This window comes from Bacillus rossius, chromosome 12 (genome assembly GCF_032445375.1).
Source record: "Bacillus rossius redtenbacheri isolate Brsri chromosome 12, Brsri_v3, whole genome shotgun sequence".
Classification (NCBI taxonomy): Eukaryota; Metazoa; Arthropoda; class Insecta; order Phasmatodea; family Bacillidae; genus Bacillus; species Bacillus rossius.
The window spans coordinates 28,020,720-28,037,156 of NC_086339.1; the positions used below are offsets into that span (position 1 = coordinate 28,020,720).

The 16,437-nt window shown below is 44.1% G+C and overlaps 1 protein-coding gene across 1 annotated transcript in view; it reads right to left on the minus strand.

Annotated features, from left to right (window-relative positions):
• Positions 1–2,475: 2,475 nt before the first annotated feature.
• Positions 2,476–16,437, minus strand: part of LOC134537283 (chaoptin-like) — a 748,431-nt gene continuing 734,469 nt past the window's right edge. The window contains exons 14-15 of the mRNA XM_063377557.1: positions 2,670–2,830; positions 2,476–2,603 (exon numbers count right to left, since the gene is read on the minus strand). Of these exons, the coding sequence (XP_063233627.1) occupies positions 2,476–2,603; positions 2,670–2,830 (289 nt within the window). The remainder of the gene's footprint in view (positions 2,604–2,669; positions 2,831–16,437) is intronic.

The following is a 16,437-nucleotide window of genomic DNA, read 5'->3' on the forward strand; positions in this document are numbered from 1 at the left end:
CTGGACGCCCAGCAGGAGCAGGAACAGCAGCCTAGCCGCGTCTGCTGGACGCCCAGTGGGAGCAGCAGCTTAAACGCGTCTGCTGGACGCCCAGCGGGAGCAGCAGCCTAGCCGCGTCTGCTGGACGCCCAGCCGGAGCAGCAGCCTAGTTGCGTCTGCTGGACGCCCAGCAGGGACAGAAGCCTAGCCGCGTCTGCTGGACGCCCAGCGGGAGCAGCAGCCTAGCCGCGTCTGCTGGACGCCCAGCGGGAGCAGCAGTCTAGTCACGTCTGCTGGACGCCCAGCCGGAGCAGCAACCTAGCAGCTTCTGCTGGACGCCCAGCAGGAGCAGCAACCTAGCAGCGTCTGCTGGACTCCCAGCAGGAGCAGCAACCTAGCAGCGTCTGCTGGACGCCCAGCAGGAGCAGCAGCCTAGCCGCTTCTGCTGGACTCCAAGCCGGAGCGGCAGCCTAGCCGCTTCTGCTGGACGCCAAGCCGGAGCGGCAGCCTAGCCGCTTCTGCTGGACGCCCAGCCGGAGCAGCAGCCTAGCCACGTCTGCTGGACGCCCAGCAGGAGCAGCAGCCTAGCCGCGTCATATGGACGCCTAGCCGGAGCAGCAGCCTAGCCGCTTCTGCTGGACGCCCAGCAGGAGCAGCAGCCTAGCCGCGTCTGCTGGACGCCCAGCAGGAGCAGCAGCCTAGCCGCGTCTGCTGGACGCCCAGCAGGAGCAGCAGCCTATCCATGTCTGCTGGACGCCCAGCAGGAGCAGCAGCCTAGCTGCGTCTGCTGGACGCCCAGCAGGAGCAGCAGCCTAGCCGCGTCTGCTGGACGCCCAGCAGGAGCAGCAGCCTAGCCGCATCTGCTGGACGCCCAGCAGGAGCAGCAGCCTATCCGCGTCTGCTGAACGCCCAGCAGGAGCAGCAGCCTAGCCGCGTCCGCTGGACGCCCAGCAGGAGCAGCAGCCTAGCCGCGTCTGCTGGACGCCCAGCAGGAGCAGCAGCCTAGCCGCTTCTAATGGACGCCCAGCCGGAGCAGCAGCCTAGCCGCTTCTGCTGGACGCCCAGCCGGAGCAGCAGCCTAGCCGCTTCTGCTGTACGCCCAGCCGGAGCAGCAGCCTAGCCGCGTCTGCTGGACGCCCAGCGGGAGCAGCAGCCTAGCCGCGTCTGCTGGACGCTCAGCGGGAGCAGCAGCCTAGCCTCTTCTGCTGGATGCCTAGCCGGAGCAGCGGCCTAGCCGCTTCAGCTGGACGCCCAGCCGGAGCAGCAGCCTAGCCGCTTCAGCTGGACGCCCAGCCGGAGCAGCAGCCTATTCGCGTCTGCTTCTGCTGGACGCCCAGCAGGAGCAGCAGCCTATTCGCTTCTGCTTCTGCTGGACGCCCAGCAGGAGCAGCAGCCTATTCGCGTCTGCTTCTGCTGGACGCCCAGCAGGAGCAGCAGCCTAGTCGCGTCTGCTGGACGCACAGCAGGAGCAGCAGCCTAGTCGCGTCTGCTTCTGCTGGACGCCCAGCAGGAGCAGCAGCCTATTCGCGTCTGCTTCTGCTGGACGCCCAGATGGAGCAGCAGCCTAGTCGCGTCTGCTGGACGCCTAGCCGCGTCTGCTGGACGCCTAGCCGGAGCAGCAACATAGCCGCTTCTCCTGGACGCTCAGCAGCAGCAGCCACCAAGCCTCTTCTGCTAGATGACAAGCAGCAGCAGCAGCAGCAGCAGCAGCAGCAGCAGCAGCAGCCTAGACGCCTCTTCTGCTAGATGCCAAGCAGCATCAGCAGCAGCCTAGACGCCTCTTCTGCTAGATGCTAAGCAGCAGCAGCAGCAGCCTAGACGCTTATGCTCAACACTTATTAGCAGCAGCAGCCTAGCTGCTTCTGCTGGTCGCCAAGCAGGAGCAGCACCAGCAGCCTAGCCGCTTCTGCTGGTCGCCAAGCAGCAGCAGCAGCAGCCTAGCCGCTGTTGCTGGATGCCCTGCAGGAGCATTAGCTGCAGCAGCTGTAGCAGCAGCAGCCTAGCCGCTGTTGCTGGATGCCCAGCAGCAGCCTAGCTGCTTCTGCTGGACGCCAAGAAGCAGCAGCAGCAGCAGCCTAGTCCTTTAGCTGGACGCTAAACAGTGGCAGCAGCAGCAGCAGCAGCCTAGCCGCATCTGCTGGACGCCCAGCAGGAGCAGCAGCAGCCTAGCCGCATCTGCTGGACGCCCAGCAGGAGCAGCAGCAGCCTAGCCGCATCTGCTGGACGCCCAGCAGGAGCAGCAGCAGCCTAGCCGCTTCTGCTGGACGCCCAGCAGCAGCAGCAGCCTAGCCGCATCTGCCGGACGCCCAGCAACAGCAGAAGCAGCCTAGCCGCATCTGCGGGACGCCCAGAAGGAGCAGCAGCAGCAGAAGCAGCAACCGCCTAGCCTCTCCTGCAGGAAGCCCAGCAGGAGCATCAGCAGAAGTCCAGCAGCAGGGGCAGCAGCCTATCAGCTACTGCTGGACGCATAGCAGCTGCAGCCTTTCTGCTCCTGCTTCACGCCCAGAAACAGCCGCAGCCTAGGCGCTCTTGCTTCACGCCCAGCAACAGCAGCAGCAGCAGCAGCAGCAACAGCAGCAGCCGCAGGCTAACCACTCCTGCTTCACGCCCAGCAACAACAGCAGCTGCAGCAGCAGCAAGCTAGCCGCTCCAGCTGGACAGCCAGCAGCAAGAGCAGCCTAACTGTTTACACTGGACGTCCAGCAGCAGCAGCCTAGCCGTTTTTGCTGGACGCCCAGCAACAGCAGCACAGTCTACCCGCTTCGGTTGGACACCCCAGCAGCAGCAGCCGCCTATCCGCTTCTGCTGGACGTCCAGCAGCAGCAGCAGCAACTTAGCCGCTGCGAGCCGCCTAGAACCACCATCTGCAGCAACCTAGCCGCTGCGAGCCGCCTAGAACCACCATCTGCAGCAACCTAGCCGCTGCGAGACGTCCAGAAGCAGCATCAGCCTACCCTTTGCTGGACGCCCAGCAGCAGCTTAGTCGCTGATGGACGCCAGCAGCATTTGTCTATACACATATTCGCCTAACCTGAGCTGCCGCCTAGCCACGTATCCGACTAGCCGCAGTAGCATCCACCTAGCTTCAGCAGCAGCCTATCCTCTTAGCAGCAGCCGGCTACAGGTGCCTGGCCGCTGCTAGCCGCCTAGCAGTAGTCACCTAGCCGCAGGTGCCGCCGCTGCCTAGACTCCTAACAGCAGCAGAGCATCAGTCACCGCCACCACATAGCAGCAGCAGAGCAGCAGCAGTTGCTGCTTCCGCCACCTAGCCTCCTGGCAGCAGCATGGCAGCAGAGCAGCAGCAGTCACCACCGCCGCCGCCTAGCATCAGCAGAGTAGCTGTAGCTCCGCCACCTAACCGCCTAGCAGTAGCTACCGCCGCCACCGCCTAACCACCTAGCAAGAGCAGAGCAGCAGCAACCGCCGCCGTCTTGAAGCAACCGCCGCCGTCTTGCAGCAATCGCCGCCGTCTTGCAGCAACAGACCTGCTGCAGCCACCTCCTAGCCGCCTAGCTACAGCAGCAGCAGCATCCGCCGGCGCCGCTAAAAGTGGAATGCCACATCTGACAAACCTTTAAAACCTGAGGTTGCCGCCTATTTTTTTTGCGAAGTATTGTAAGGCTGACACGCCTATTGTTCATTTTAAGAAATATAAAATAAAAATATTGTTTTTTACTATTTTAGTTTATTTCAGAGCTGCGTCTGGTTACCAGCAGCGTCCCTTTGTCTCATGTGCGAGAGCGCGCATGTACTGAAAAACATACAAGGGGATTGTAAGGAAACTGCTACACATATATATATATATACACTAACGTTGAATAAAGGTAGATTTGATAGTTGACCCTAACTGCACTTTTTACATCCATACATTACCTACCTAGACAAAAAAAAGGGAAAAAACAAATATCCTTCGATAAAGTAATTTAAACAAGTCGCCTTACAAACCTTTAAAACGCTCGAATGTAGTGTTATTATTTTACCTGTTTTTGGCCATTTATCTTAATGAATAGAACATAAAAGTTTGGTGCATTTTAAATTGGATAGTTTATTCTTAATGATGAGTTTTCTTTTATATACAGTTGCATACTGCTACGCTGACGGGAGTCGGCGTTGTTACTCGCGCGAGACCAAAAAATGGAAGGCTTTAATACCATCTCTTTGTGCAGGGTTTTTAGCTAACCTATGATGTAACCTTTCCTGACTTTAACTGATTTGGAAAAAAAATAATTCCCTAAACACTAATATTATTTAGTGGCTAGAATATATATATTAAAAAATCCAGATATCGACTCTTAGGCATACCACCTTCACTTTTGCGGAAGGCAATTATAATTTTTTTTATCTCACTACTGTCAATAGCTCTAGAGTCAATGGCGCGTATTCTAGTTCTGATATGGGTAATTATGACAAACAAAGGAGTCAGAGAATAACCTTTTGTAAAATTTAATGCGGGATTACAATAACCCGTCCGTCCGTCAACGCCACTTCATCCAGCCAAGCGATTTACAACTTGACTTCATTCGCCCGTCAGAATCTTTTCCCAAATAAGTGCTGCCAACAATCCATCGGTTTTTCTGTAAGGAATTTATATTGATGCGGTAACTTTTTATTACAATTTTCATATAAGTATTGTATCAGCATTTCCTCGGAAAAATTCAGAGTCATGATTAAATTGTTTGAACACGAGTTTTAGGAATCGAAATGTTATGTAAAAAAAATTGGTTGTCTGTAATGTCGGTTTACGGACGATAGTTTAACGTGACAACGTCATAACAAAACTTTAATGAAATTATTGCATACTTTTATGAATAAAATTGAATAATTTTTATTTTAATAATAAAAAATAAATACTTGAAATTATACTAGTAATCAGATTCATTTTCTTACGTACATTTGACGTAGAAATTATTTCATATTACACATTTATAAACAAAGTTTTAAGTTTTCACTTCTGTCGGTGCGGTGCAAGCGTATAAAGAGCTTAACGGAACACAGCGTAACGGAACACAGAGTAACGGAACAATGAGCGTAAGGGAACAAAGTGCGTAACGGGACACTTTTTCGTGCGTGCAGCCGGCGTTCATCGATTTATTAGACGTTGTCACGTCAAAAAAACATCTTAACGACCTACACAAAATCCACACACTTGTGTTCTGATAACAATTGACTGCCGGGGCCGAAAAAATAGATATAATCCACCCGTCCGTCAAAAGTCGTATCTTGCCAAGCTTTGACGGACTGACGGACGGATGGACGGATAGAAATTTTCGGGCCATCCAACCGACTGTCTCCAGGTCACGGTACCAACGGAGTGAGGCGACGGGCTACTGTAATTCCACCTTCAGATACAGGTTCGGAAGGGTCAGAAGGGATGTGTACATGGAACCAGTTAAAATTGAAAGAAAAAAAAAGTTTCTGCTGTAACTTTAACTTTTCGTTAACTTTCTGATTAAAAATAACCAGTAAAATTAGAAAATAAAAATTTATCTTTGCTACCGTAGAAATTCTGTGGCTTTTCAAATTATTCACATTCCTAGACACCCTGTCATAGTGCCCTCGTATGACCCTATTTAATTGCAAACAAGTCAAACGGGCTAAACATATTCTCTTGTCTGTACGTCGGCCAATGAGCAAGCTAAATGGTGCTCGAGAATGCACATGATTGACAAGTTCATCCCGAAGAGAGAAGAATTCGCAGAATAACCAAGGCTATGCAAACGACACATGCGAAGCGGTGTAGCACAACGGTTAAAATACTGTACTCGCCGTCTTGCGGATCAAGGTTCAAATGCCAGTCAGGCAGTACATCCTGATTCCTGTTTTTCTATGGTTTCTTTTCATCACTCGAGGAAATGCTAGGATTCTACCTTACCATAGTGCGCTTACCGATTATTATTACCTCGCTATTGACTATATGTTATGCTTTAATAAAAATTAACATAATAAAGAATTCTTATTGAACGATATACTTTTATGGGTGGTAAAAATAAGCTGTCGTAGACTGTGTCTTTTTGCTGTATAAAACGAGTTGTAATAAACGTATATATGTTTTTTAAATTTCAAAAGTTAAGTATTTTGTTTAATGTAGTGCAGGCTTTGAGTAACCAAGTGACAAAATATCAAAAGACTCACTACATGTAAAATCAAACTCACGGCTTGCCACAAGATTTTTCAACCTGAATAATTTGGTGGAGCTGAATTGTTGCCCCTTGGAAGGGCAGCCCTTCAGGATTTTTCTGGCAATGGTTTGTACAGCGACTGGAAGGGCAGCCCATCAGGATTTTTCTGACAGAAGTGTTTTTGAAAGGTTGTCTGAATTGTTGCCCCTTGGATGGGCAGCCCTTCGGGATTTTTCTGACAGTGGTTAGTTTGTAAAACGACAGGAAGGATAGCCCTTCCAGTATCTTAAAATGTGTCTATTATCGTAATTTTATAATCCTGAATTGTTGCCCCTTGGAAGGGCAGCCCATCAGGATTTTTCTGACAGTGGTTAGTTTAGTTTAGTTTAGGTTAGGTTAGGTTAGGTTAGGTTAGGTTAGGTTAGGTCACTTTACAAACTAACCACTGTCAGAAAATTCCTGAAGGGCTGCCCATCCAAGGGGTAACAAATCAGACAACCTTTCAAAAACACTACTGTCAGAAAAATCCTGAAGGGCTGCCCTTCCAAGGGGCATCAATTCAGACAACCTTTCAAAAACACCACTGTTAAAGATATCCTGATTGGCTGCCCTTCCAAGGGGCAACAATTCAGGATTAAGATACTGGAAGGGCTGCCCTTCCAGTCGCATTACAAACTAACCACTGTCAGAAAAATCCTGAAGGGCTGCCCATCCAAGGGGCAACAATACAGACAACCTTTCAAAATCACTGCTGTCAGAAAAATCCTGATGGGCTGGCCTTCCAAGGGGCAAGTTTTCAGGATTGTTTAAACATTTAAAGAAAAATGTTTTCAGAAATTGGATGGGCTGCCCTTCCAGTCGCTGTACAAACAAACCATTCCCAGAAAATTCCTGAAGGGCTGCCCTTTCAAGGGGCAGCATGTCAGTCGCCCCAATAATTTGCTTACTCCTTCTTCAGTTACATGGGCAAATAAGCTTTTCTATGCTGAGGAAGCAAATATTTACTGCGCAGTTTTCAAGTGTGGTCCAATATTCATAATTTGCCTAAATAACGAACAGTCGCTACTCAGGTTAGTACTCAATATATATCAGTACCCAGCATTTTGGATTCCTCAAATATCCAAGTTACAAATTGCCGTAGATATGAATGATATTTTTTATTTTTTTTAAACCTCACGAGACATTGGATACGTTCACAAAAATACTAACTAGTACTACAGCTTGGTTCTGGGTGAAACGGCGTAAAAATTCAAATATGGAAAAAATATTAGAAAAAAAATCTATTTTGAAGTCTTATCCAGAACATAGCATAGGGCTGAAATGTTGTACGCATGTAGCTTGCAGTATTTCTGCTGAACCTTCACGAAGAAGAAAAAATTCTGTTTACAGGAGTGCAGTCGATGTTTTCGGAAAAGGGTACACGCTTTGTCTTTCGCGTCTTCAAATTCGGAAAAGATTTTATAATTAGTTGACATTGGTAAAGGTCAGGATAACATTTTATTGAAGTGAAACTTCTAATGCGACTTCCAACAAGGTTGCGTTAAACGTTCAACGCTCCTGGGGAGGGGGAATAGAAAGAGACAGAGAGATAGTGAATGCGTGGCACTCGAAAGCATGCGCGAGCGTTAGCAACGAGTAGCGTCCAATATTCCAACGCAAGAGCGAGAGAGAAAGAAAGATACACAAAGGTAGAAAGTAGGATAGAGAAAGAGAGCGAGTCTGTAGATCCCAAGCACATGCGCGTGGTATTCTTGCTATGCAGCGAAGTAAACAGTGTGAGCGTCGTGGAAACCAAAGAGGAAACTACCATTGATGCAGTTTTTGCAAGAAATATTGAAAAAATAAAATAGAACTCAAACATTTCGTATCTTACTTTAGTTATCATAATTCCATTGTAAATGTTATAGATTTGGATATTTCTCCACTCGAAAATGATAGTTAAAAGATGCGATCAATTGTGAATTGTAAGCAATGTTAATAAAGTTTGTCTAAAAGAAACAATATGATTTCACTAAAAATCAATTTCTACCCCTTCCTATTTTCATTTCCACATTACGAAGTTTCACTTCCGCGCGGAGCGACTCCACGCACGATTTTTTTGACACGACTTCAAAGCTTGAGGCAGAGGACACTCCGCGAATGCAGTGGGCCTCCCTGACTCTTGCGCACTGGCTCAGAGCTCGTAAATCGAGTCACTCTCGGAGTTGGAACTGATCCCATCAATCTCGCCGCACGAGCGTGATGCCTGATGCGTTATCACTCACGGCAGCCCAGAGACCCGGCGATAGAGCAAGTTTTGGGGAACTACCTTCTCTGGTCTTCTTCGAAACGCGATGCTATTAGGTGGATTTACAAGGAGGACTCCTACTTATCGGAGTCGTTACTATGGAGCGACTTCCGGAAAATTTATAACCAGTAGTTTTGTTTTATGGTCCGTAGACACCAAAATTATCTTCGGCTACCACTAAATAGTACTATCTATCTATTAATCTCATTTACTATTGTTACAATAATTGCCATAATTCAGCACAAATTACTTCCAGACTAATACATTATGTTTAGAGATAAAAGAGCTTTGTCAAGTTAGTTAATGGAAGAAATTTTACCAAGAAGGTAGAAAAGGAAATATTTTGTAAGTGATAAATCTCTGCGACTAATTTATAAAAAAATACATTCATATTAATTAACTAGAACTACTCAAAGATCTACGAAATCTTTTATTTAAATTTTTTTATAACACGAAATATTAGTTTAAGTGAGCAGACAATTTCAAAAATTAATTAAATAAATACCTAAACTTTAAAATATTTATCAGGCATCCTCAGAAAGAAAATTACAGATTAAATTAACTAACTGAAATTCATTTATTTTAGCATGACAGGTAAAATAGTATTTGAAGATTTAAAAAATGTCTAATAAAATTTGATTTTGTTTTCTACCACACATTAGCCTATGATTTATGTTATTCAGTGTTCGTGTAGTCTTTGAGAAGGGAAATTATACTACAAGTTTTAAAATTTTTAGTGACTCCTGAATATCGATCCAAAATGAGACTTGTGATACAGGCGTTTTTCAACTTCAAACCTCGGGAATTCGCTTTAATTTTGCGAGCCATTATTGTACGCGTTAAGACACGTCAGCGATGGATGGAAGATGCGATGGCAAAAATTGACGCCGAACAAACCATACCGATTCTAGGGCAACCACCGGAAATTACCTCTCTCCAATGTGGTCAACAGTGTTTTCGTATGGATAAAAAAAATACACACATCGTTTCTTTTCAGTATTGCTCCACAGTTGTATGTTAGTACAGCTGTATGCTCATCTCAGTTTCCCCTCCTCCTACAGCACGTTTAAACTCTCGCTCAATGCGACCCCCATGCTGCAAGCGTCAACCAAAACGTAGCAATATGGTTTATTTCGTAAGTTGTCGAAGAGAAAAGAGAGAAACAGTACTGTCCACGGCCAACGCGTTACAAATAAATAAACGATATCCAATTACTTTCATTTATAAATCGACAGAGTTTCTTTCTACATTCTCCCCCACATATTTTTACTTGAAACGTGATCAGCGGCGAAAGATTTTCGGCAGCTTGGCAGGTTTATGGCGACGGAAAAGAAAAAAAAAACATCAGAGAGTTGAGGGCACCATCTGCGGTTGGTGCTACTTTCCTTCGTGTGGCAAGTATTTTGGTGGAAAGGAGGGAAAAAAAAGGAAGGGAAAAAATTGGGGTCTATTCGCAGCATGGAAGGAGCGGCAGTGGGAAAATTAGGAGAACCAGCACGTAATGGGTTCTGTCAAATATCCTTGAACAAATAACTTTTAAAATATTGTTTCTGTAGCACAGAATCGATGAAGAAATAGTGCCGCTAGCAACACTGCTCTTTAGAGAGAGAAAAAAACCAGTACCGTTGCCAGGAATATGAGCGTCAGTGGTAACATAAATACAATTTACCCACTCTACCACCTTCCATAGTCGTAAACTATCTTAACTGCTTGGTTTGCACCGTGAGGTGAAAACGTGGTTGAATTCGCATTCGCTGGCAGATTCAACAAAGAAAATCTTGTTTGCTAATAGAACTATTAAATTCACTTTTTATTTAAGTGCGATATTAGACACGATATTGACAGAATTAATTACTGATACACTTAGAATGTGATAAAAATTAAAAAAAAAAAAACATTTGAAGTAGCAGTAGATCTTGCGCACAAGATTTTGCCACCATGTTTTAGAACCTACTGAGTCACAATAGCTCATAGTACGGTCGTGTGTCTGCGGAAGATGTGCCTTAGGAAGGAAATTAATATATTATATTCATGTTACGGATGCATAGTGTCAGAGCTAAAGAGAAAAGATTAGGTTGCCATTTTGGCTAAACATTGGAACGGTGTTTAATTTCTTCACCTCGGAGGCACAGGACATAATGTCACAAAACCATATTCTTAATTAGAACAGTTTAAATAATTTTAATTAGCACTTCACTTATTTACTCTAGTTTTTTTCTACACAAAATATGTGAATTTTGATATATAGTAGATCTTAGTGTACTATTCTACAAAAATGACCGTCAGACGGTGGTTTATTTTATGATTAAAAGCATATTTTGCCCAATAGTGGACACAGTGCCTTATGTCTCCGAGGTAAAGTTTTATTAATCATATTATGGCAGGAGATTTGTCGAGAGTGTCAATGCTCAGGTAATTCCAGCTTTAAAATTAAATTAATGCAATTATTTAGAAAATGACTCTAACGTTTAATTTTTTTAAAAAAGTTTTGTTTGTGTTAGAATTGTTAAATAAAATTTTTACATAACTGAAATTAATTAATAAGTGGAAATACCTACTGTGTTTACAAACTGCTGGTCAGGTATCACGGGATAATAATATGGTAGTTAATACCTATAGTTATTTACTAATGCTACCAACAGAGATAGGATACATCGCGATGTTTCAATGGCTAAAATTAATAGTAAATGTGTATTGTGAACCGACTTCTCACAGGTAGTGAGGCCACTTGTGGCGGCCTCAGTCGTCTTGATTTTTATTATTACTTTTATGGTGCGTAAAGTTTGTTTTAAGATGAGTAAATTGTTTTATAATATTATTTATAATATTATACTAGTTAATGGTGTATGTAAATTATTTATTATTGTTATTTTTTAATCATATACTTGTGTTATTGTACGCTTATTATTCTTATTCGGTAGTGGGACCCGCTAGAAATAACGAGAACGATCGAGCGGAGTGAGGGGTGGCAGTAGAGGAGGGGGGTGACGTCAGCTGACGTGAGAAAGTGAGGCGACGTCCAGCTGTTTTGCGGGGAGTGTATGTTTGACCGCCGGCCGCGGAAGTACTCGGTGCAGACGAGAATTTGCATTTCAGCGATGAGCTACGAGTGTTACGTTACGTGATTAATATTGAAGATGACGGTAATGCCACGACACCCTCGGCGAAGTAACACCAGTGGTGGTATATGAGAATGCGATATCGTGGGCCAAGTGCGCTGGCCATCAATGTAGCGCGATGCTAGAGGCGCTAAAAGGTGAACGGGGTTTACATCCGACCCCGGCGGACACCGACTACAGAGGTATGCTTCTAGAACAAGTAAGTGCGAGAACTGGATTTGTACTTTTTGTTCGGCTGGTTTGACTTGCGGGCAACGTGTTTAAAAACAGAGTGCGGCGATGGAAATTGCTGGTAGAACTATCTAGACTGAAGGACGTCACTATTTCGTTTTTCCACCCTCCCCTCCTCCGTAATAGACTTTATGGGACTTTGGTTTATTTTAAGTATAGTGTAAGAGTGTTTGTATGCAAATGTCACCAACGTACGTTAAATTTAATTATATCAATTTAAATGGTATCACGAATTGAATTTATAGGTTCCTTTCCTTTTTTACAGTACTTAATGTTGGTCATTTTATTTCTGGTAATTCATTATATATATTATAACTATCACAATAAGTTTGGCAGGGCTGTCGGTCAATTTATTACGTTAATGATTCCTTTTGCGCACTGGTCAAATTTTAAGCCAGTCGATGCGCGTCTATTTAAGTTAATTTTACTACACTTTCATTATCAATAAGTCAGTGGAGACGCGTATACGGGACTGGCGTGGCGAGTGCGGACGTGTTCAACTACCCCGGTATAAGGGGGGTTGGCCACAAGTGCGCCACTCTGCTACGGCAGTCTTGTTATTGGTTTTTGCAGTGATAGCGAGAATTACGTTTTCAAGCATAATGGATACCTTAAATAAACCTTTGAATTCAAGTTTGGAACGCGAAGATTTGGTGGTATGTTTACGGGAAGCGGAATTAAATGTAACAGCTGATGATGATGTACCGTTTTTAGAATTGCTATGGGCGGAGTATAATTTAAAAAAAGGAGCGAGATATGTTGGTATCTGCATGTGCGGTAGAACCCCCCGCGGAGGATTTGGCTGGCCGGATTGTGTGTGATTCTTTTGGTAAAGACTTAGATAAGTTTCCGGTGTTGAAAGAAAATACGATTGATGAATTAATTAGGTTTTGCTGGGAAGTGGATCGGGTGCAAGAAAGTTATATTTTTGAAAATGATTCGCAGTTGTTGAGAAGCGTAATTGGTAAAAGCTATGGGTTAGCGCGTCATATTATTACGCGTGGCGTAAGAGATAAGTTATGTTGGGAAAAGGTTAAAGAGTTATTATGGCGGAATTTATGTCCTAAGCGGGTCAAGTTGGGATTAATACACGAACGGGTTGGACGTTTTCAGAAACCCGACGAGAAGGTGGCTGTATTTATGTTGGATGTGTTACAAAATATAAAATTGTTTGGGGTAGAATTTTCTGAAGTGGAAATCATTGATATGATTATTAAAAACATGCGTCCGGATATAAGGAGAGAATGTTCTTTTATTAAGAGGCCACGGAATTTAGAAGAATTACATGAATGGGCTGTAGAAGTCGATAATATACAATTTGTACAGGAAGAGTATGCGAGAGTGACAGGTCATGATCCTTACTCCAAGCCGGTTCCTGATCCTATGGTTGGTATGGGGGGGATTAAATATGAGGTTGAAGTGATTAAAAGCAATAATCATTACAGAGATGGGGAGAGCAGTAAAAAAGAATGTGTCTTTTGTATGAAAAAAGGGCATTTGGTACAGTTTTGTTGGCGGCGTTCAAAGGGATCTATGGGGCACGGGGATATTAAGAATAACAGTAACAATAATAATAAAGAGGTTATTTGTTATTATTGTGGAGAATTTGGACATTTTCGTAAAGAATGTAGTAAACAGCGGCGGAAATGTGAATTATGTGGCTATTGTGGGAAAAGCGGCCATAGGTCGCCGAAGTGTAGGCTAAAACGGCAGGATAATCTTTTTAGATTTAAAGATAAGCATAGAGTAATGGTCATGCGGGAATCTAACAATTTCTATGCCTCTGTTAAAGTGGGCCCAGAGTCAATAAAGGCCTTAGTCGATACGGGGGCGAGTAAGAGTTTCATAAGTTGGGAGTTTTATCAGCATTGTAAACAAAACAAATTAGTTAAAAAGGGAAGTGACCTTATTGAGGAGGGGATAACCATTCAGCTAGCTGATGGGAAAGTCCGAGAAAGTAATAGGAGGGTTAAATTGCATATTAAAATTCAGAAATTTTCATGGTATCGTGAATTTTATGTAATCCCCGACCTTATTTGTAAGATGACTTTAGGTTTGGATTTTTTAAGCGACACCCGAACTGTAATCGATTGTAAGAAACAACAGTTTTTTTTTGGTTTTGAGCCCCGGTTTAAAGTAGGTTTAGTGAAACCCTTGGGGAAAAGAAAGGTGATTTGTGGTGGAATTGAAGGGGCGAGAGAAAGACTTAGTGAAAAAGAAATTGAGAAAATTCAGGGTATTATTAATGAGTTTCAGGACGTTATTACCAAGAAAGTAGGAAAGTGTGTTATGGAGCCTTATGAAATTAAAGTTACCGATGAAGTCCCAGTAAAGTGTGCCCCTTACCAATGCGCCCCACCTAAAATGCAAGCCTTTAGGGCTATAATTAAGGACTTGCTTAAACAAGATATCATAACCGAATCTAACTCCGCCTATGCTTCTCCGGCCTTTTTAGTGAAAAAGAAAACACCTGGTGAATATCGTTTGGTTCTTGACTATAGAATGTTGAACCAAAAGATCCGGGTAGATCCTTTCCCCATGCCTAAAATTGAGGTTATTTTCCAGTATTTAAGCCAAGCCAAATATTTTACCATTCTAGATTTGAATGCCGCCTTTCATCAATGTTTGCTGCAACCCGCTAGTCAAAAGTACACAGGTTTTGTAACGCCGTGGGGGCACTATGAGTGGAAGAGGGTCCCTTTTGGGGTGAATTTTGGTGCGCAATGCTTATCTAGAATATTGGGGAAACTACTTCAGAATGTACAATATAAGTTTGCCATGAGCTTTCTAGATGATATATGCATATATTCAAATTCCCTTGATGAACACCTGGAACATTTGCGTGTCGTACTTGGTAAACTAAGGGAAGCAGGTTTCACCTTGAACCCCGAAAAAATTTGTTGGGCGCAAAAGAAAATACACTTTCTAGGTTTTATCGCAGGAGATGGAAAGATGGAGATGGACCCCCAAAAAATAGCCCCAATTGTGAAATTTCCCCCACCTAAAAATGTAAAGGGGGTGATGAGGTTTCTTGGAATGATTGGGTTTTTTAGTCGTTTCATTCCCCATTTTGCTGAATTAAGCAGTCCTCTAAATCACCTAAAAAAGAAAGGAGTTGTATTTGAATGGGGTAAAGAGCAGGATGACGCCTTCAGAGAGTTAAAAAGAGCTATCTCTAATCCTCCGGTTTTGACCTTGCCCGATTTTAGCAAAAGATTTGTGGTACAGGTAGACGCTTCGAGCCTTGCCTTAGGGGGGGTGCTTTTACAAGAAGGGGAGAAAGGATTACAACCTGTGATGTACATAAGCCGTACGCTCAATAAACACGAGCAGAAATATAGTGTATACGAGAAAGAGGCATTGGCATGCATTTACGCCCTAGAGCGTTTTGAAAATTTTATTGAGCATGACGAATTTGATCTGTGTACCGATAATCAAGCTATCACATGGTTGTTTACCCATCCTCGTCAACTAGGAAAAATAGGTCGATGGGTAATGCGGTTAACCAGATTCAGGTTTAGGATTAAGCACATTAAAGGAAACGAGAATCCTGTCGCCGATGCCTTATCTCGTATGTATGAGGCTGAAAGACTGCAAGAGGAGGAATTGAATGAGCCTATTCAGAAAGGGGATGAGGATGAGGAAGAAGGGGTAGTAGATGATGAATGTTGCAATGTATTGGGGCAATTTCCAGAAAGTTTTGTAGACTTACGCAAGTGGCAAGAGGAAAATGGGGAAGTAAAGAAAATTAAGAAAGGGATATTAGAATCACGGTATAAGAATTTTGTTTTTTTTTAAGGGATTGTTATATTATGTGAAAGATGGTAAGAGGAAGGCCTTTGTGCCCCAATCAGTAGTAAATTTAGTTCTACGGTATTATCATGATTCTGTGGTAGGAGGACATGGGGGAATACAGAAAACCTTAGTGAAGATTTCCGAGTCCTTATATTGGCCCGATATGAAGGAAGATGTGGAGAAGTATGTTAAAAGTTGTCGGGTCTGTCAGGCCGCAAAACAGCCACGTACCACTAAAATTGGGGAATATGCGGTGGAAAGGGTTGAACGTCCATGGGAACGTGTCTTTCTAGATATCTTTGGGCCTTTACCCAGGTCGTTAAAAGGAAATGTATACTTGATGAACTTGGTTGATGGGTTTAGTAAGTTTTTTTTTTTTTTTTACCTTTGGGTGGTACTTCTAGTGGCCGTGTAGTCAGTGCCTTAATTGAGAGAGTATGGGGTTTGTTTGGTGCTCCTGAAAGTTTAGTGACTGATAATGCCACATATTTTACAAGCCAGGTTTTTGAGCAAATGTGCTTTAGTTGGGGTATCAAACACTTCACTACGAGCCCTTATTACCCCAATCCGAACCAGGTGGAAAGGGTAAATAAAAATATTAAGATTGCTTTAACTATTTTTAGTCAAAAGGAGCATAGGAGATGGGATGAAAATCTGCAATTTTTGAACATGGCCTTTAATTTGAATAAACACGACTCCACCCAACATACTCCCGCGGAGGTGTTTTTAGGGAGAGATTTGAGTCATCCTCTGAGAATTTGCATTTCAGCGATGAGCTACGAGTGTTACGTTACGTGATTAATATTGAAGATGACGGTAATGCCACGACACCCTCGGCGAAGTAACACCAGTGGTGGTATATGAGAATGCGATATCGTGGGCCAAGTGCGCTGGCCATCAATGTAGC